The following is a 21706-nucleotide window of genomic DNA, read 5'->3' on the forward strand; positions in this document are numbered from 1 at the left end:
CTGTGGAAAGGGGGACAGCGAAGCCACCTGCCCACAGCTGGCTGCCGCCACCACCGTGTTCAGGTGGTTGATCAGGAGCAAACTTCTACCGCCGACTTCTTTGGAACACCTCAAGAAACCACCAAAGTGGTGCACTTTTGATTAAGAAATGCTTGTTGAGGAAGTGTTCAATTAATGAATAATTACACAAAACTCAAGCTGTCTAGAGACAGGCTGGTTTTTCCTCTTACTGGCGTGCTATCCACATGAACTTTTCATTTAAAACTTTCTGAGAAAGTCTCTTAGCCCCTTGGGCCTATGATGCAATACATAAACTACATTTTAAATTAATTTTCCATAAAGGAGGTTATACCTTAAATAATTTTATACATTAAATTAATCCCGTATTTTTTCAGAATGTTCTACTCAAGTACTATAAAAAGGAAAAGCATTTTGCTTTTGTAAACTCTTCTTGGACTATTTCATATGAATGGGCTTCATTACAAACATATTTAGTGTTAATTCTATGAATTAACAGGGAGATACTTCTAGATTTGCTGGAACTAAGAGAAAGGAGGAACTACCCAGACATCATTCTTTATTTTCCTTACCCTCTGAAAGTTGTAGCGCTGAAGGAAAAGGAAGAATTTCTTCTATTGCACTGAGAGATATACTGTGAAATTCACACCATCTCCACAATTGATTCCGGGATAGGTATTCACTACATTGTTAGAATATCCCTCTCTTGGAAGATGTATCATCAGCTGTTCAATGGACGAGTTTTAGCTGAATGATAGATGTGTGATAACCTTTGGTCCACATGAATGTCAAGAGTGCTTTTCAAAGCAAAATTTTAGGTAAACAACCTGAGTGGAACTTGGGATAAGGAAAAGGGTAATTTATAGTATTGACAGACAGTAAGTATTACAGGAATGCTAAATGCCAATTTTACCTCCCCCTCAACAAGAAACATCCTAATAGCCTTTCTGGATTCTAAACTCAGTAGGATTAGTGTAGACTTTCTACAAATTTACAATTGTTGTCCTTCTTATGAAGACACAAAAGTTTTAAAACAATACTGCCTAGAACCTTACATTTCAACAAAGAACTATCTTAGATCCAGCAGTGAGTCTTATATTTATCAAATGAAAAAAAAAAATAGAATGAAAAACAATGTCACAAAGCATCTCCTATGAAAATTTCAGTAAGATCTACTTTATCTAAAGTCATTCTATAATTTTATTCAGGTATTTTGTGGAATTCACATCTTTTTCTTACAGCAAACATAACACTTAAGGCCACAAGAAGCTGCAGTACTATTACTGTTTCATTAGCAGCAAGTTAATATTTTAAATCTGGGTATCTGGACAATAAATAGCCTGCTTTTTTGGATGTGAATGTTTAAAATGTAGTATCACTGCAGCTTCGAAATGTGATTGCTATTTTACAGAGCTTATACACACACACAAAAATATGATCTTTATCTATATTTTATACAAATACAACAGTAGTTTGTGAATACATTTTTAAGTACATGATATACATGATAAGCCACTTGATTTCCCAATATCACAGAATAGCAATTTTAAATGCAATAAAAATATACAAAATTCAGTCTGGAATGCAGGTTTTTTTTTTCTTTTCTATTATGACTCAAAACTTTACCATTAGAACATTTTTAGAGTACTAGTCCGAACACTTTCTCATTAGCTAAAAATACAATTTCAGCAGTCCAGCTGATGGTCAGGCACGATGCGATCCACTTCCTAATGGATCCCAGTTTTTGTTAAATTCAAAGGGCTGTTAGTAACGTACAGCTGTCCTTCACTCCACACCCCGTGTAATAAGCCCACCTTCCGTTCTGAGTGACAGTCACCTTGTGGGCAAAAGCTGGCTTTGTGCTGGTAACATCTGCACGTCCAAGACCTCCTTTTGCACGTGCACATGAACACACTGTGGTGGTGTAAAAGTCTGTTACTGACATGTTAAGTCACAGTATAAAAATATATTGTACACCTTTACACCGAACGTAGTGCTTTTCCTATGGGTAAAAAAACAACTAGCAAGACAGAGAAGTTTGTAGCACCATGAAGAGTTGTATCCCATGTTACATTAGCAGCATGACCCAAGGTAACATTGAAGGAGTGTTTCTGAGAAGATAGACATTCATTCTGGTTCACTTGTACCACTGAAGCTTATACAATAAAGTGTTTTATACATTAGCAATAGTTCTGCCATTTCTAGAGCCTGATAACTTATCAAAAGGCATGGTCTCCTGTCCTCAGAGGGTTGATAACGTTATGGAAAGGCCAAATAGTGATGCAAAGGTGCCATTAACTAGGTTATTTTGTTTTATATGACCCCAAAGGAGCTCTCTTGTGGGCTTTTAGCATGAAAACGCACAACACAATCAACGTTGATCTAAATAATCAAAACAGACTATTGTCTGTGTTGCAGACCTGGCTGAGACAGAGTGAGAAAAGTAAGACAAACTCACTCAGGCACTCCCTTGTGGAGAAAACAGTCCGCCATTGCTAATGCTGAATACTCAATGTCGTAAAGACCTCCTCCAATGTCACATGGATCTCAGTAGGCTAGAAGCAACTTGGGTGAACTGGTATTTCTTAACTTACGTACTGGGAAGACAGTGTGCTTTGAGACACGTAAACCTTGTAAAAAAATAAACCATTGTAAAACTGTATGAAAAGACACACACTGATTCTGTGCAATATAGCAAATTGATAAGAAAACACTGTAAAAATGTACCTGTTTAAAATACCATCTACCATTTCTGTACACAAAGCATTATATATCAAAGGCCTACCTATATATCATCTAATGGCACTTGAGACATTATAAGTCTTAAAATAAAAGGCATAACCTATAACAAAGTTTCTGTAAAGGTTTAGATTCATTTTGAAAGTGCTATATCTTGTAATATGTGTAGTAGAGAGGTTGACCAAGCTCTATTTAAAAAAAAATATATTGGCCTACAATATGTGTATTGCTCACTAGACGAACGACCCTGAACACATGTGCTCTACAACATTCATTCTTAGCTTAATAAAGCAATCAGCTCTGGCTCATGCTTCGGTCAGTATGTGGTTTTTAAAAACCGCTACTGTCCAATTTAACACAATATATCACTCTAGTCCACAGACGACTACGGAAAATGAAGCACAAGCAACGAACAGGCAAAAATACACAGCTGGAAAGAAACACTAACTGAAATTAAAAACCTGCACAAAGAGTGCTGTATGATCAGCCAGAACAACCGAAGTTTTAAAGAACTGAACCTGGCAACAGGGTTTCAGAGGGAAAGTTTGAACAGTGACCAATGATTATTTGGTACCTGTGTAAATCAGTGGATACTATTGCTTACAGTGCCAAGATCTCTCCACATTCATACCTCTGTGTTTGGTGATCTAGTTTGCACAAGCACAAAGGAAGTCAAACTGAATGAGGTTCAATATCTTGTCTGAGGTCCCAATTCTATACTAAAATACTTTGATTTAACGTTAATCCCTTTTTTTTTAAACCAAGCTAAGGCACTACCAGAAATTTCAAAGATGATGATTCTGGCCACTGAAGGATGAAAACAGACAAAAACAAATGAAATTTTTTTCTAGGAAAATAAAAGGCCAATTCTGTGTTACATCCTTGTGAGAACACCGTGCAATTCAACAAATCTGCCTCATCTTTAATAGAAACTCTATCAAGAGGGGTTTAGTGAGCACCGCAGTCAATTTACAACACAATTCCAATGTCAGCCGAGTTCCCTCTTAGTGTTATCTGAAGTCTGCGGGGCAGCGACAGGCACAACGGGGCACATGGGAGAGTAAGACCCCGCGGTCACAGCTGTAACACGGGTGCCCGGGACGCTGCGCCTCCGCGTGCTGGAGTTCCACGCAGGCTGACATACATGGCGTCGGGCCCCAGTCCCAAAACACGCGGTTTTGTAAATTGTGATACTCCCTTTCTTATTAGCAGTGAAGCACAGCCTACGAAGGCCAACGTCTGTTTAGGCAAACTTTAGACAGGAGAAAGCAGCGCTTCCACACCTGCTGTCTGCGATTACTATTTAAAGTAGGTTCTCCTCTCACCAAGTACTCTCTGACCGAGTTTCTTTTGTCCTTTTTAACGGTGATTAAAGCAATATTGAACACTAGTCATTCAATTAGATTTAGGTAAGCAATCTGTTTCATAGAAACTAAAGGAAGCGGTAATGAAGCAGAGCAAAAAGCCTACTTTCAGAGCAAATATTCTCCTAACCAAAAGCTTAGGAGCAGCTTGAAAAGTTTAAAGATGCATCTCCTTATTAACATATATAATTTTAATGCCTTTGGAACACACTTTAATAAAATGTAATTTTTCATAATAAAATTTAAATACATAGGTATAAAAACTACTGCTCCTAGAATTAAAAAAAATAGGAGCACGATAAAATATCAGGAGCCAAAGCTCCTTTAGAGAGCAACTTTGATTCTATGAAGTGCGATATGTGTGTATATATATAATATATATAGTGAAACCCCCATTTACATTATTACAATTTACATTTCTCCACAAATTATACTACTCCCAAATATTTTAAATAATGTATTATACTCAGTAATCTGCACTCATTTTTAGAAATTCTTGGTAAACATTGCAATCTGCAGTGAAGTTGTTCCCATACAGGGCTAATGAGTGCTTAGAATTTTTTAAAGAGATATATACTCTTCTATAACCCTTTCCCCCTCACCCCCGCCCCAAGGGACGAGGTCCCAAAATAAGGTGTTAACACGTGCTTACTAGATATGTTTCTTAGATTGATGTCCCCAATGACCCTTTGAAAAATACAATTGGACCTTTGAGAAGACTATGGTGGTTTCCTAAAGTGAAGAAAGCCCGTAACTATTTTAGTCAGTGAAACAATATTCTCGATTGTTATCTTCACATTAACAAAGATGATAGTGCTTGCTTTACTTTTCTACCCTCTACAAATTCAACTTATTTGCAACATTTTTCCCATTTTCCAGAGATGTGTAAAAGTGGGGTTTTACTGTATATATTTTTACTTAAAACTTTGTGGTAATTCCTCAAATTGTTTTAACTGCAACTTCTTCATCTGAAAATAGCAGGGGAAAGACGGATTCACATTTACTAAGAAAAATACCATGGGGCAAGAATGTTGTTTTTTGTTTTCTGCTTTTGGCTCTTAAAGAAAGACGTATCATATTCAGCAAGAAGTGATGTAAGTCTAGCTTTCAATGGAATTTTTAAATTTCCTGGATGTTTGAATCTGTTTAAGGCATTCTAATTCTTTCCTATAATGTTCAGTCAGTATTTCCATCAATTCTTAAGCCTAAAAAGAAAGAGAAGTGATGTAAGTGATATGCTCTTACTTTGCTCCTGAAGAGTCTAGTTTTCAACCTTGGCATCCGCAGACTTGATCCCTACACAAGTTCCAAGGTTTAACCGTGTACTTTACATCTGACTTCCTGGTCTGTTTACCAGACCTTAGAGGCTGAGACAGTCCACTCTGAGATAATACACTACTGTCTATAGTTCTGTAGTAACTCTAGATTCTGGACTGTGAACCAATAACCCAAAAAAATATTGCTGGTGCACTTGAGCCATCATCTGGCTGTGAAAGGCAGGAAAGATTAAGGAGAACTACCTATATACATCTTCCCTGAAGACCCCAGATGCCATACACTATTAATATTATTAAATGGAAAGCTAGCAAGTCAAGAAGGTTGAACTGTGGCAAAAGAGGCCATGTACTAATAATTAAGGGCCAACTATTATGCTACACAGAGTACACGTCACAGCATTAGGAATCTCTTTTTGCTACAAACACTGATACTTTGTGTTTTGGTTTATGTTTTCCTTACACATTCTGTATTTTAGCAAATATTGTCCAAGACAATAGCAAGTCTTCAAAATATACTGATCTGAAATTATGGTATATCTAAGAAATATTTGCTATCTTTTCAAACTGGATTAATTCTTTTAAAATATTTATGAATTCATTTATGGCTAGTAAAAATTTTAAAACTTCTGAGTTATTCACATGGATTTTATAAAATTTACACTGTATTGCAAAAAAAATTTTAAGGAGCCAAATGTTAAAAGGTAGAGCCACTGTTACTGGACAAAAATGAAAATTTTAAGATCTAAAAATAATTTGAATGTGGGGCTTGCGAAATTTTATTAATAATAATGGCTTTCCTATATGAAATAAAACTTTCAGACTATGATAATTGGCAGTGAATCAGGACAAAACACCCAGGTAAACATAACATGAATGGTTCCAAAGCTCATTTAAAAAGCTAGTTTCTATTTTATACTGGCTTAATGAAAACTGGTATTATACAAAAGCAGAAACTTTTATACTGTCTTAAAGTAGGCACTAAAATAAAAATGGTCATCTAAGGCAGGGCTGCACACACACTTCTGTAATACACCCACGTCCCAGGACCTACTGAAAAGCCTGGTGGAAACGTGGCAAGGTGGTGCTTGTGCTTAAACTACTGCTGAACGCTGCTGACAGTGAGTGCAGAGACCCGAGACCTAGAGTGTTTCCAGGATCCTGAAGATCCTGTGTTTGCGGGGGGAGCTGAGAAACAGAAGCATGTGCTTCATCTTGGGAATAGCTCATTCCAAGGCTGCCCACTGACAGAGGGTTATAGGCAGGACCGTTTAATGGTATGAAATTAAACAACTGAGAAAAATCCAATGCTGGTGTGTTGAGGGGGTCACTGATGGAGATGGAACTTTTTGACAGGGAGAGGTCCCCCGCACCATCATCTAGGGACCCGCTCTGAGGGTCCAGCCCTAGCTTGGATGACGATGCCTGCGAATCCTGCGATGAAGAGGGAATGCCACCTTGTAACTCCATCAGGTAGCTCTCAATTTCCCCCTTTAATGGCTGTTCTTTTTCAGGAATAGAAATTGCGTATGAGGTAGAACTGAACGGATATTTGAAGGAAAGGTGGTGTGAGGGATGAACGGCATCCATATCTAGCGGGCACGTCATTCCCAAAGGTAAAGTTGTGATCATTTGGTGAGCAGACCCCGAGCTCTGCATGGACTGAAACGGAGTGTTATAGAGGTTTAACTGCAAAGTGTTTGTGAATGGCTTTGATAACAGTTCACTGGAAGGTAAGGACATCACCGGAAGGAGCTCATCTTTTATAGGCACGGACACATTGCAGGTAAATGGGTCCAGGAAATCCACTGGTTCAGTTTTAACCTTCAGAAGCTCTTGGCTGTGACTCTTCTTCATATGTCGAGTCAGGTGATCCTTTCGCCCAAACCTCTGTGCACAGTACTGACACAGGAAGTCCTTTCTTCCAGTGTGCACCACCATGTGTCTCCGGACATCCTTTCGGGTGTAGAACCTGCGGTCGCAGTGCTCGCACTGGTGCTTCTTCTCTTTCACGCCCCCAGATGACTTGCCCGCGTGAGATTTAAGGTGCTCCAGAAGCACGCCGGTGCTTTCGAAAGTCTGCAGACACACCTTGCAGGTGAGGTCCCCACTGGTGGCCGCGTGCAACGCCAAGTGTCGCTTAAACCCAAGCTTAGTGTTGTAGCTCTTGCCACACTCTTCACACTTAAACGTCTCTTTGTTAGGGTCGTGTGTGTGCAGGTGATTCTTCAGATGGTCTTTCCGGTGAAACATTTTCTCACAATAATTACACTTGTGGGTTTTCTCAGGAGAGTGAGTAGCCATGTGCCTTTAAACACAGATACAGTCTGTGAGTGACTACACGAGGAAACCGGTCCACACACACTTTTAAAAGGGGCAGCTAACTAATATGCTAACACACAGCTCCCTTACTAAGGGAGACCGTGTAACTTAACGTACCAAGAGGATAGTCAGCATCCCTAAACACTAAGAACTTGAGCCGTTCTTGGCTATCATTACAAAAGCAAGTGGGAAAGACTGAATATACTCACGTAAATACCCTTTTCTTGTTGTAATTTCTTTATACAAATGGAAATTGTACTGTCATTAAGCATTTTATTTAAAAAAAGTCCAAAGACACCAACACATAAAAGTATGTGATTAGAATACTAAAAACTAGCCAAGCTCTAATCTACTTAACATTTCCTCTCTGCAAATCAGCTGAAAAATGGGTATACAAATACATACGTTTACAATGGCTTCAAATGGCCAACATAAGAGAAAATATAATCTGAAAGACAAATAGAGTTGAATACCTTTGTAATTTGTACTTAGAGACAAAGGCCTTGGTGCAGTCTTGCTGTGTGCACGTGTAGGGCCTCTCTCCTGTGTGAGAGTAGGAGTGAACCTTTAATTTCTCAACACTGTTAAAGGCCTTGTCACACAGTTGGCAAGGAAAGTTTTTTCTTGGTTTGGTTTCACCACGCTTACGTTTCCCTGAAGGGACTTTCTGGGTATCTCTTACTTCTGACAAATCACCAGGAATGACAGTGGCCATCGCAGCCTAAACCAGGCCTTCTTGTTGGACACTTGGGAACTGCCCAACTCCACTAAATGATATAGCTTTAGGTGGCTTCTCAAGTTTCATGTGGTCGTAAAAGAAAGCAAAAAGGGACTGGAAAAAAAAAATAAGAAACAACTAGTTTGTAACTAAACTTAATTTAAAAAATTTTTTAATTTGCTATGTGATGCTTTTGAATTAAAAAAGAAACTATAAAATGGATTCAGCTGGTCTAATGTAATATCTGTAGGTTTCTTTATTATTCGTCAAAATACATGTTATCGCATTGCTCAGAATGAACAGTTCATACGTACCCTGAAATTCCATCTGACAAAGGCACTTAGGCATAGCAGTAATGACTGCGGGAACTCTCAGGAAGCACCAAAACGTGACTGTAATAGTGGCATTATTAAGCTTCAGTTTTCACAAGGGATTAGAGAACATAAATCTAACTAAAAATGTGAAAATGTTTCAGGAAACTCATTCTAATTTGTACACGTCAGCTCTACTTACACTCTGTGACAGGCACGAACTGATAAACAATGAAAACTGTTCTGAGTACCTTATGAACCACTGAGTCCATACAAGAAGTACTTTAAAGCCCAGACACTAGTGGCCTGACAGAGTGGAACGTACCACCTGGAGTGACAATGTACATCAGCATCGCTATTCTCTGAGGGACCTGTGAGTCAGGAGTACACATGGTTCTCTTAACAAATATACACTCTTAAGCTGGGAAGACCTTCTGATGTTATATGAGGTGAAGAGCTCGGTTCCTTGTCATTTTGGGGAAATAATATGCTTACTTTCCTCAACATTTTTTATGTCACAGAGAACCATGATGTTCCCTGGGCACGCTGAGGTTAGCAGGTAAGCTGGAGTCATTAGGCCCCCCGCGAAGCTGAGGGTCTAGTCTTTGACACCCCTGGAACCCGAGTGCAGCACATCTGTTGTGAGTTCTGGTACCGCACAATACCTGTGCAAGAACGCACCGCCACACGGTGTTCAGGAGGTGAAAGATGTGTCAGTTTCAGTGCGTTTATTGGTGCTGTGAGGAAGAATGAAATGTATCTCCTGTACAGCAAAGAGTATGTCCTTTTACATGTAAACGAAAAATTAACACTGAATTGAAACCTACATAGACGAGAGACGGTAAATATTCTCAACTCTTTCTCAGACTAAGGCAACAAATTTCTCTAAAATCCCAAGCTAATGCGTCAATGATTCCTTACAATTCCCTGAAGGTGATTTAGAGAGGTGCTCTCCAGAGACTACCGAAACGGTAACAACAGCAACCTCTTTCCAAAAAGATGTGATCTTCAAATTGAAAAATGTGGTTAAGGGTCTCATCAGTTACTAACGGATTACATTTTCATCCTAATATGTATTAAAAAATGAAAACCAACTTCTTACTCACTTTTGTTCTGGCATTAAACTGACATTACCTTCACAAATTAGGCACACTCACTTTCACAGATTTGTTATACTCTTACAGAAGCTCTAAATACCTATATTTAAAGAAAATTAAGTGTATGTTATAATACATCTTCTTTATTTGAATGCAGAGGCTGTCGCTATGCAGACAAAACACAGCCGACCCACTAATTTGATTAAAGTGGTAAAAGCACATAGGTAAAGCTAGCCAGCTATCTCTTGATCAGGCAGGTGCAGGCAAGGCCTGCGTGTTGCTCAGATTGCCTGACCATCCTCTGGGCGGTTTAAAAGTGACATTTACACAATGCAAGTGACACTGACAATGCTAGCGCTGTATGTTTCCTCTGGTTTTGGGTTTTCTTGTTCTTTTCCTGTTGTAGTCTTGCTCAGAAGACAGCTTTTCTGCCTCCCTCATAAATTATAGCCATGCTGTGGATACTGACCTGCTATAAAGCATTCTGTATTGACAGGAGAAAAAACTCATTTTCAATTATTTGATTTCCTAGTGTGACGCTTTCACGCACCTATTTAGAAGATCGGTTTTCAACTGCAGAAGAGAAATGGGATGCAATATATCTAAATCCTTGCATATAACTAAAATTGAAAATATCTCAAAGATTGGTCATAATTGCCTTTGTGTTACAAGATCCAACTGTAATGTGGAGAATCCTCACTGAAAAAAATGACTTCTATGTTACTGGAAAAAATGTAGTAAGAGTGCATCATAAAATAATTCACAAACGTTTGATTATATTAAAATTGATCATAATATGGAGGAACGGATGAGTTATTCTCTTTGGATGTACATACTGAGCAATGAGGAACTGCGCTGATTTCAAATATTACACTTTCCTAAGACCAGCTGAAATTTTCTCACGGCTAATACCTTTTATCTTAATAAATTACAGAACTCAAATTAGTTATCACAGGTGCATTTAAATCTACTGGATAAATATAATGTTGTAAACTCAACATTTAATAAAAGACCACATTCATAATATGTATATCAACTAAAAATGTTAAAGGTGCATGCACAGAATGACAGTGGTTTTTGTTTGATGCTTACCTGATCGTAGATGGAAAAAGCCTCAGAGTTTGATCTTAGCCAGTCCCATTAACTCTTCGTGGAAGGGAGTGGAATCCAACCTTTCCCATTGTGGCCAATCTATGGGAAAAGAAAGAACGGACTATACTCTAAACAGAACTAGCGCGTAAACGACAGGAAATGAAGGACGAAGCAATTGCAGTTTCATGGCACATGCTTACATTCCACACTCGGCCAACAAGTCATGCATTAATTTTCACCAGTTGCATATTTTATTAGTTCCAAGCACATTTACATGACCAAATAAATGCAGAAATAAAAAGTAAAATAGTATTACCTAGATAAATGGCAATTTGCGATGCTGAATGACTCCCCACTTGTTTCCCAAATTCAGTTTAATTTTTTAAAAACCTACCTTGCCTACCATGAGAAATGGGTATTAGGGTTACTGCCTGTAAACTAAACAAAATTTCATTAAGCTCGATACTGTGGAAGAGATGAACGCCGTTCCCACTTGGAGCGCACATCTGGAGCTGCACCTGTCTCACGCTGGAAGCACTCCCACCGCACACACTTGTGCAACTGGGCTTCTTGGAGCCATATTTCTGTTACCTGCTAATTTATTTTAACGATACTGCAAGGATTTGTGAAGTGTAGCAACAATTGTGTGCTGTTCAGATTTCAAAAACATGCAAGGGAAATTAAATACAGGTTTGATACTGCAACAGGAGGTATAAGAAACAAAGCATAATTTGGTTTACTAGACTACTGTTGAAAAAAATCTTAAAATAGCTTAAAACACCCAATAGAAGCATGATTTTTAGTAGACTGAGAGCACACATAGAAAAAAATGTGTTAATTTGTGATCGCACTAGTAAACATTAAAACAAAGTTAAAGGACAGAAAGACCTAAAATAATCTGTTATAGAGAATACGAAGCAGATTAGTAAACTCATTTGGAAGATGAACGTTTAGAAATCTTTACAAGAACCTGAGATGGTAATATAAATCAAATAGATAAAATACAGTAACAAAAGGATGTGTCAATGACAGACTAAGTGAAAATAACTTCAAAGCTCAAACACCAATCTAATAATTTCCCTTGAAATAAAATTTTCATTCTTTCAGAATTTAATGACATAAATAAAATATCTGAGGACATTCAAGCATCATTAGAAAATTACTAAGGGAGATACGTGAAAAGTGTTATTATCACAGTGTAATAGCCAAGAAAAATAAAAAGACCAATAAATGATTTTAAAAAGTTAAAAGCAAAAGCTCCATTCCTTTGTAAAGCATAGGACATGCATAAATGGAAGAACTGAATTCTGCACATCAAAATTGCAAAAACAGTAAACATTAACTTTGTAAATACTTACTTGCCCAGAGCACATAGTTTTTGTTGGGTAAGAATGTGAAAGACCACTCTGTGTATTATGCTGTCTTAGTAATATAAGTACTTTACAAGTATAGCATTTTCAGCATTAGTACAGTACCTGCTTGCAGTTCAGTGAATGTGGAATGTGGGTGTATTTACCATCATTGCCATTTTAGATCAAAGGCCATAAAAGCTCAAAAACTTAACAGCATTTGTGGTGTCAAAAGGGGCTTATGCCCATACCCTATTTTGCCGTCACTCTGCTGCATTTTGTGACAAGGGCAGCTTACCCAACCCATCTGCAAATGGATAAATCCTGTCACTGCACTTCAAAGATCAGAAGAGGGGACAGTATCAGTTTTGTCTACTAGAGCTTCTAGCTATGATCTCTACAAGGAAATAAATTTTAAGACTTAAAAAGTTTAAGAGATGTTTTATAAAGTAAACTTTAACTTATTTTTTCTTCTTTTCTCAACCAATATAAATTTTATTGATTTTCAAATACAATCATAATTTTTTATTTATAACTACTATTCAATATTTTTCAATAAAATACTTCAAATATTTTAATATAGTTTAAACTTATGCATCTTGTTTGCAGATATTCCAATACACTCTACATATTATCCCTGTTGTATACTGTATAATCAGAAATAAAATAATAAAGCCAGAATTTTAAGTTAGTTATCTTAAATAACTCCCAAATTATGGTTAATTTCCCTAAATTCATTCAATTTTGAATTCTTTCGAGTTGCCAAATAACCAAAGAACTGTTATTTCTCAAAACAAAGGAAATAAGGAGTTAATTAGAATGAACTATTATCTACTTTCTACCTACCTACCTATCTTGTATTTATGTAATCCTAATTAAAATTTCAACTAAAATTAAGTGTATTCTCTTTTTGGGACAAAGAAAAACCTATTAGAAGCACTGGGATTGCAGATGGAAGTCTGCTACAAAACTTACACTTGTACTTAAAAAAAAAAAGTTAAAGAAGCTTTTCAAGTGATGGAAATTCTTCTTTGCCTTGGTCTGAAGAATTGTGAAGAAAGTAGAAAACACATACACCCATCTAAAATGACCCTAGATGAAACGCATTGCAGAACACCCTTCGTTTCTGCTGGAGCCATAGCAGGCACCTGCCCCCGGCACAGTGACGCTGGCTACACAGAGATGGCCGTCAGAGGAGACCGGGCATGGTCACGCACATATACACATATACACAGGTTTATCTCCCTGTGTGTTCACATTATTCTATAATAGTGACTCACACAGAAAAATAACCACAAGTGAGTAGCACATCAGAAATAAGACCAGTTTCTATGAGATGCCTTCCAAAGAACAGACCTGTAGATAAACTTTCTATATTTTAAATTGTGCTTTTTTTTGGAGAAAGTGTCTTGTTATATATTCCAAGCTGGCCTCCAACTTGTTGCAATTCTCCTGCCTCGGGCCTTCAGAATGCTGGTACTACAGGCATTCCCCACCTAGCCAAGCTTACAGTGTACATTTTGACAGTTACTTTGTTAACAGTTGTAAACTTCCACAACACTTACCTGCATCAAAAGTTGTTTCATATTTAAAAGTCAGAGACTTTGCTAAGGGCATATATAATCAATCACCAAAACTTTTTCTCCCTTATGCTAATCATAAAATATTATTAGTAAACAATTCAAAACTGTCAACATTTGCTTAAAACATGTTTTCCACACAGAGTAAATAAGGTGAATTACAAAAGGGAACTTACCAGTTAATACTGTTTTAATTTATGTGTATAAAACACTAATAAGAGTTTTGAATAGTATCACGGAATCAACAAGAAAATAAATGAAGAGAGTCAATTTTAAAGGACAACAGCATATGCAGAACATTTTTAAAGGACAGCTTCAATGATTATGTGGTAATTTGGAAATGCTCACAGCAGTCAATTACCATAGGTCTGTAAAATTACTTATTAGTAAAGAACAAAAAAACTATCTCACAGTGATAAAAATCTAAGAGAGAATGAACCGACTCCAGGCAGCAAAGGGCAGGACCATGTCAGTTTTGTTCCCCACAAAAGGCAGTGAAGTAACTGCTGAGTGAACAAAATAAAAAATAAAATAGGGCAAAGGTTTTCCATTGAGACAGTGACCCGGCCTATTCATTATTACTTGCAGGAGTAGACACAGCATATACGTATTCAAGTCCAAGATAAAATTAGTAGGATATAATTTGGCTCAACAAATTGAGTAAGTTAACAGAAAGGTATTTTACTGAAAATTAGCCATTTGAAGACTTAGATGAAAATAATAGCAATTACAAGAATAAGAAGCTCCTTAAAATATTTTGCTTCAGAAAATAAGTATTCTCTGGATGATCTGAGCATCAGCTAGCGTGAGTAAGTAACACCAATCAAACCTCTACTCTGATGAAAACTTCCGAAGTGAAATCATGTGCTCAGTGCAGAGCGACAGAGAAGCTAAGACACAGGACAAGGCTGCGGACCCCACAGAGAACACAATGGAGCCCCCAGAAGCAGGAAGCGCAGGCGAGACACACGCACTCATCTGAGTCACGGTCGGTCCCCAAACAACCCATTCACAAGCAGAGTATGAAAAACTACGGTACCTATTTTCCTCTAAGTGGCAAAAAGATGCCTTTTTGAATTGCTATATTTGATATTTTTGACTGATTTTGAGTAATTCATTCAAATGTAGATCTGGGACAATCTTTTTTAAAATTCCTCAAAAAGCCATACTGATATTTAGAAATGTTTTTAATATAAAATAATACAAAGTAATAGAGAAGTGAAGAAAAACTGCCAATCTATGTGCTTTTAAGAACTAACAGGAAAATGTCAACAAATTTCAAAACTGACATTCCGTGTTCGGAGGAACTCCGAGTCACTTCTTCCGTCTTTCCACAGATAGGGCGCTCCTCCTCAGGCTGTGTTCTCTGGATACCCAGACAAAACGAACACACAGTCTGACGGCAATGCAGTAGTAAAACAAACGTTAGCTTCCAATTCAGAAACACTGTCCTTGGTTGTTCACTTTAAGGACAAAAATGCCACACCGAGTTAAAAAGGTTTTCTTTTTAAAAAGCTCTCTCAGTAACTCAGAACGGCATTTTCGAGTTGGTAACCTTTTACCAACTCTAAGTTATGTGGTGAGGTAGGGGAGAGGGTTCCCCTGGGGCTGTAAGTTCTTATCAAAATCAGAGAACTAAAGAATACAGATGGGGTACAGTTAGGTGTTTTCATGTTCTTCACACAGGGAAATTAGCACCTGCGGAGAGCAAACGAGAGGAATTGTGCGAAAGGCAGGGAAGGATGCGGAGCGAGGCATGTCAGAGCAAACACCTGAAATTATAACACAAGGTATTTAATCAATACTCCATTTTTATAGGATTTCCTGGGCTTTTAAAAAGCAATTTGTATAAAACATTTCCAAAATATTCAGTATGTAGCTAGCAATATGAAACAGTCCACAGGTCATGTATTCCAAACTGTGATGAGCTTTCTTTCTCAGCACCAACAACTCCTTAAGTTTGTACGATGCCTACTATAAAGATATTCACACCGAAGGACCCTGCACACTCACTCATGTATGTGTATTTGCCTAATGCTATTAAAATTACAAATACAGAATAATCCAGGTTTCACCTGTGAATTCTCAATCACCCGTACTGAATCTGTCTATAATTTCAAATGAAATGGTAGAAATCAGATGCGAGGTAAGTTGTAAGGAACCAAGCTTTACTTAGTTTTGAAAGTTCCTTTGCAGAACTAGCTCTACGCTGTCTCAAAGAAATGAGGGCTTTAAAAGGGTTCACGCTCTATACGGAGGTACAAATGTTGCCTGATGTGCTGCTGCTCAAGTAGCACTAAAAAATAACAAAAATGCAATCAAATCCAGGTAAGGCTCTGCACAGACCATCAAGCTGTCTTCCTTAAGCTGTGCCCACGTAGCTGTCCAGGATAAAATCAGTTTTAAAAACAACCACTTCTATTTATTCCCACACAGATGGAAGTAAACAGGGCTGCTCCCAGGCAAGCGCCCCGTCAGGGGTAGCTGCTCCCTCCCTGGCCTCAGAGGCCCCTGCGGACTCCCCGAGCCGGCACCTTTAGCAGAGTCGGAGCCTCTGCGCGGGATGAACGTGCAAATCACCCCGCTCAGCCTTGCACTGCCAGTGTGGACGGTGGCTCCTCTCGAAGCGACTTGTCTAAACTGACGCTCCTGTGCAGACCACAAGCTAACCTACAGGGAACCTATTATTTATCACGTCCCCAGCACCTGGTCAGTAGCCTACCATGCAGTAGAGACTTCATAAACATTTGTTGAACAGAATTGTAGTCCCTTTTTTTTCTTTTCATACTGGGAATCGAACTCAGGACCTCGCGCTTGCCAGGAGGGCGCTATGCCACTGAGCTACATCCCTGGCCCTTTGTAGTCCCTTTCCGAGAATTTCAGGAATGAAAGTGAGCAGGCAGACAGGTTTCAAGGCTCCTGAAACCCCTAATCAGTTATACAGTAAGCTCAGGAGACAAAGCCAACAGAATTAAATGTGGCGTGCTCCGGTAGGGGTGGAAACCGGGGTGAAGCACTGTGAGTTCCAGCTTCCGAGTCCCCCCAGCAGGCCCGGCTTCAGCAGGCCCAGCAAGCTGGGGCCTCGGCATGAGCTTCTGAGAATCTGATGCGTACGGGGCCAAAGCTGCTGAGTGTTGCCTTACAATGTTCTGCTCTCGCAATTCCTTAGGCACATATAACCTGGAGCACATATAATTACTGAGGGTGGTTTACTGTTTGGAAATAGATAATGAAGCCTTATGGGAGGGAAAAGAGAACCAAGTAGAATTACAAATCTTTAAAGAGTGTTTTCCATGTGAAGTCGAAGTATGAGGATGATGCTGAGAGTACTAGGAAACTTCTGACTGATGACTGGGGTGGGAAGATCAAACAGAGAAAGCACACAGGGCCGGGGGCCGTGGACTCCTCCCTCCTTTCCAGTTACTAACAGCGGCTTTGGTAAGACGTTTAAAAGCTACAATGCGTAAGAACAAACAAAACTACAACTTACAACCCTAAAAAATCAACATTCTTTTCTTTTAGAAAATATTTACAGCACACAGACGGCTAAAAATTTATGCTAACTTGATTTAAATGCTTAATCTCCATAGAATGTGCCAACATAAAATTTTACCCAGATTAATTTATGCACCTTTAATTTGATTAGAAAGCTCTGTTCACATGTACTGTGAGGGCCTAGGTAGCCTTCAGCCAAAGTCTTCCTTTCGCCAGGACGATGGTCTCTGCCTGAGGTCAGTGAAAAGTTCAGGAACTTGAGCCATCCCCTGGCAGGCCCACCTTTGCCTCTCTTTATGTTGTATTGGTGATCAAGTCCAAGGCCTCTGCGCTGAGCTACACTCCCAATTCGTTTGTTTTTTACTTTGGGACAGGGCCTCAATGCTAAGTTACCCAGCCTGGGTTCAAACTTGCAACCCTCCCGCTTCAGCCTCTCAGAGTGCTAGGATTCCAGGTCCTATCCCCACAGCCACCCACCTCACCTCTGTGTTCTTGTTTCCCCGTCCTAAGGCTTGGGGTCCTGGTCTCTAACCCCGTGTTTGAGGTCCGCTGACAGACTTACCTGCTGGTGCCCAGCTCAGTGTGCCTGGATTTCCAGCACTGTGCTAGTGAGCTGCATCCGCGGGTGGGGAAACCTAGACGCTTGGGTCTGTCCTCTTCCCAAGGCTGCTAGCACCCTGCTCTCGTCATGCTGGGTTCCTTACTACACCACCTGCCCCATCCCAGGGAGCAGCTCTAATCTTCCTGTCCGCCTGCCCACAGTTCACCAGATCCTTCCCGGAAGACTCAAGTTATAGTGGCAACATGGCATAATCTACCACGATGAGCAAGATCCAGAGAAGGGAGGACTTGGTTAGGAGTTCATCTGTGGGCTATCTGGGGCAGACAAACACACGAGCCTTTACAGCAGCTATGTATTTTGTGCAGGGAGTAAGGAATAGTCAGCCTTCCCCTAGGGCCCACCTATTACTGCAGTCCCGCGGCTCACAATCCGCTCTGGAGGACCTGCAACTGTCAGTGGCATGCGTATTATGTGGCATGCTTTTCAAAGCTTTCAGTATTGTCTCTGGCATTATTTCGGAACTGGAATAACGGGCCACTTTGAAAGTCATGCCATATAATGGTAAAAGCCACCTACCTGCGACCCCCTGCTCCATATCTAACAAGGCAATCTTATTAATAGACCGTCACAGAAGGAAGCATTCTGGGTGCCCAATACCGCCAAGGCAGCACCAAGAGGCAACCTGGAAAGAAAAGAAGAGTTAGTTTGAAATTCCAAAAGTCAGGCCTCACCTCGTTAATGGCGTAGGAACCAACTCTTTATTTATCATCAGTTATTCGCAGTCACCGTACTTTACTGAAAAATCTATCTTAAATTCTGTTAGAAATACAGTACATTGAAAAATGAAAAGTAAACATATCAGTATCTCTAGGTTCCTGTATTTTCCCCATGTATCAAAGCTATCTAGATTATTCCCATTTTATTCAGTGAACTATTGCTCCGAGCTTACTGCCATTCTCAAGTTGGCTGTTTTTTTACTCTTCTAAACACATACACTATCTTTACCGCAACACAGTTTTCAGAAAAGTTCTTTTGAGCTGCCTGTCTTGTTCTGGGAAACGGCTGAGGAGGAGCCCTGACCCACAAGTGCTCTCCTTGGTCTCTGCTTCCACAGAAGGGGTAAGCCACTGCGTGTCCCAAAGTGAAGGCAGAATAAAGAGCCAGGGTCAACTTTTCACTCCTGAGTTCACCTGTATAATGTGACTAATACGGTTACTAAGCGAATTCCCAGGGCCAGGTCCATCTTCAAGAACATACAAGGAAAAACCAAAATGAATCCCTCAGAATGACATACTGTATTTTGAGTTACCCTAAGTATCCCCTTGTTGGTACAGATTATGAAGTCTGACCTCTAGGTCCATAATCAAGACAGAAAAGGAATGCCAGAAATTTCACGCAGAAATCAGGGTCTCATGTCCCTAAACCAGAGAGTCACTGCTCAATTTTACACAGTTACCCTTTTATAAAGATAAATACCTGACACTGAAAGGGTAAGTATCATCTATGGTCTTAGCGTGAGCATAGGCGGCCCTAACAAACACGGCCCCAGCTCTCTAAGAAGTCTGGCTGCGGCTGCAGAGCGTACCTTTGGTTGAAGTCCTAGGTTTGATCCCTAGTACCCTCACCCCCATAAAAAATAAATAAAAGAATATTGTCTGTACTGTTCTTTTGCTATTTTGTAAAAGGCTGTCTGTCAATGTTTTCCTCCTTTTATTTTTAAAATTAAAAAAATAAATAAATAAGTAAAAGAAATACAACTGTTAAATAAAACCTGCTGTACCCTGCTAACCCTGCTGTAAGAAAGAAGTACTGGTGGTGATCAGTGTGACAAATCAGCAGTTAAGAACAACAAAATAATGTTATGTGGCATAAACAAGCACCATGAAAAGTCAGAAAATAAAAAAGAAAACTAGGAATTTTGCATGTTTTTTTTGCCTTGAAAACATCTACAATCAAGGAAGGTCAAAAAAGCTGGACATGATGGTGCACTCTGAAATCCCAGCTGCTTGGGAGGCCGAAGCAGAAGCTTGTGGCCGGTCCACGCAGCCTGGTGAGACCGTTTAAAACTGAACATTCTACAGAGGGGTGGAGCTGCAGCTCAGCGGGGAGGGCCTGTCGAGTGTCACTGGGTTCTGTCCCCAGTTCTCTTCCCCCAAAAGAGTCTGCAAAAGGTGCGTGCGTGCATGTGTGTGTGTGTGTGTGTGTGTATCTGAGAAACGGGCCTGACAGAAGAACGCACCGTGAGTCAGAATTGTAGATTACTGTGGTTTCTAAGATGAACTGCAGGGTCCTGTAATGTACAGACTTTGTAACGATCCAAATGAGTGACTGTTTTGACTCCTCTATGGCCCGAACATGTCACAGTCACGCACTCACGGTAAGAAAGGGGCAGTTCTAAAACGCTGAGTGGGTCAAAACCACTGAGAAACAACACTGAGAATAACTTGGGGAGGTGAGAAAGAGGAGGGGAGAAAGACCGCTTGTTGGAATGAGAAAGAGAATTCCAAAGCGAAGACCAAAGCCAGTGCAAGTAACACTTCCTCCAAGAAAGGGCACTTATACTCTGGCCATTGCACACCCATTGCTCTGAGAGGAAGGAAAACAGAGACAGCTGGAGAGCTTACTTTCACGGACAGAGTCCAGCCAGATTACTGGCTAACTCATCCTGGAGCCTAGCAACTACCACTCAGAAATAAAAGTAGGTAATTTAAAGGGGAAGAAGTGACAAAACCCACAAAGAGATACAGCTGTCTGTAAAGGGGTGCAGAATCACCACAGAAGTCTTGGGGAGCGGTCTCCACTTGGGCACGAAGACTCCCAGTGTTCAGTCAGAATACTGGGCGAGACAGGAGGGTGAAAGACTGGGAAGAGGAGGGAGAGAGGAGAGAAACAGGTACAACAGGAAAGCCAGCTGGGTGAGCAGCGAAGGACTGCCAGCAAGGGGATGCTTTCTTCCGAAGAACCTCACACCTACACAAAGCATGGTGGGTAGCTAAAGCGGACTCAGGACCCCGGAGAGAGGGGGAAAAATGGGACATTCTTGAAGAAACAAGAAGAGGATCCCGAGAAGGAGGGGAAATTCTGGTCACGGCAGACCTAGGAGGGATGTATGATTACCTTGCTAAGTTTCTTGGTAGCAGGGGCAAGAAATGCAAGGAGTTTTCTCACCTTGGTCAGGGCTGACAAGGGTCCAGCGTCTGATAAGAGTACAGAGCCAGATATTTGGTCAGAGGAGAAACAGCCACTGAGGGATGCAGAGAGATGCTCAGGGCATCCTTGAGGGTTCTATCGAAACAAAGAGAACTTGCCAGAAAGCGTGAAATTGCTTAGTTACTGCTGGTGGGAATGTAAATTGTTGAAACGTTTCTGCAATACATTCTGGAAATACATAATCAAATCTTTTTAAAAGTTCATATATACTGACTTGATAATTCTAAAACTAAAGCAAAAATGAGAAAAGAGTTAAGTCTAGAGATATTCAAAGTATATTTTACTTATTTATTTCTTAGAGATGGGCCTGCTTCATGATCAAAGTATACGTTAAAATAAAATTGATTGTCTCATAAAAGGGTGAAAGCATACTACTGTGTGTCTGTGTGATACACCAACCATGCAGCTGTTAGAAATCAGGCAGTTTAAGAACATTAAATCACATGAAAAAGAGCAGTTAAAGAATATTAAATCACATGGGAAAGCACACATAACTTTAAAAGTTTAAAAACAGGGCACACAATAAATGTGTACACTTATGGTCCCAAATTTGTAACGTATGCACTTGAAACTAG

At 39.7% G+C, this 21706-nt stretch overlaps 1 protein-coding gene across 2 annotated transcripts in view; it reads right to left on the minus strand.

The window, feature by feature from the left end:
• Positions 1-1451: 1451 nt before the first annotated feature.
• Positions 1452-21706, minus strand: part of Plag1 (pleiomorphic adenoma gene 1) — a 42628-nt gene continuing 22373 nt past the window's right edge. Inside the window, exons 2-6 of one of the 2 annotated variants that reach the window (XM_013520253.1) lie at positions 18498-18603; positions 10936-11034; positions 8191-8549; positions 6450-7703; positions 1452-5326 (exon numbers count right to left, since the gene is read on the minus strand). In XM_013520253.1, coding sequence (XP_013375707.1) covers positions 5314-5326; positions 6450-7703; positions 8191-8432 — 1509 coding nt within the window. In that variant the 5' untranslated portion in view covers positions 8433-8549; positions 10936-11034; positions 18498-18603 and the 3' untranslated portion in view covers positions 1452-5313. Of the gene's footprint in view, positions 7704-8190; positions 8550-10935; positions 11035-18497; positions 18604-21706 lie in introns of both variants that reach the window. The other variant, XM_005396081.1, reaches the window with a different exon arrangement.

This window comes from Chinchilla lanigera, unplaced genomic scaffold (genome assembly GCF_000276665.1).
Source record: "Chinchilla lanigera isolate Chin_1 unplaced genomic scaffold, ChiLan1.0 scaffold00053, whole genome shotgun sequence".
Classification (NCBI taxonomy): domain Eukaryota; kingdom Metazoa; phylum Chordata; class Mammalia; order Rodentia; family Chinchillidae; genus Chinchilla; species Chinchilla lanigera.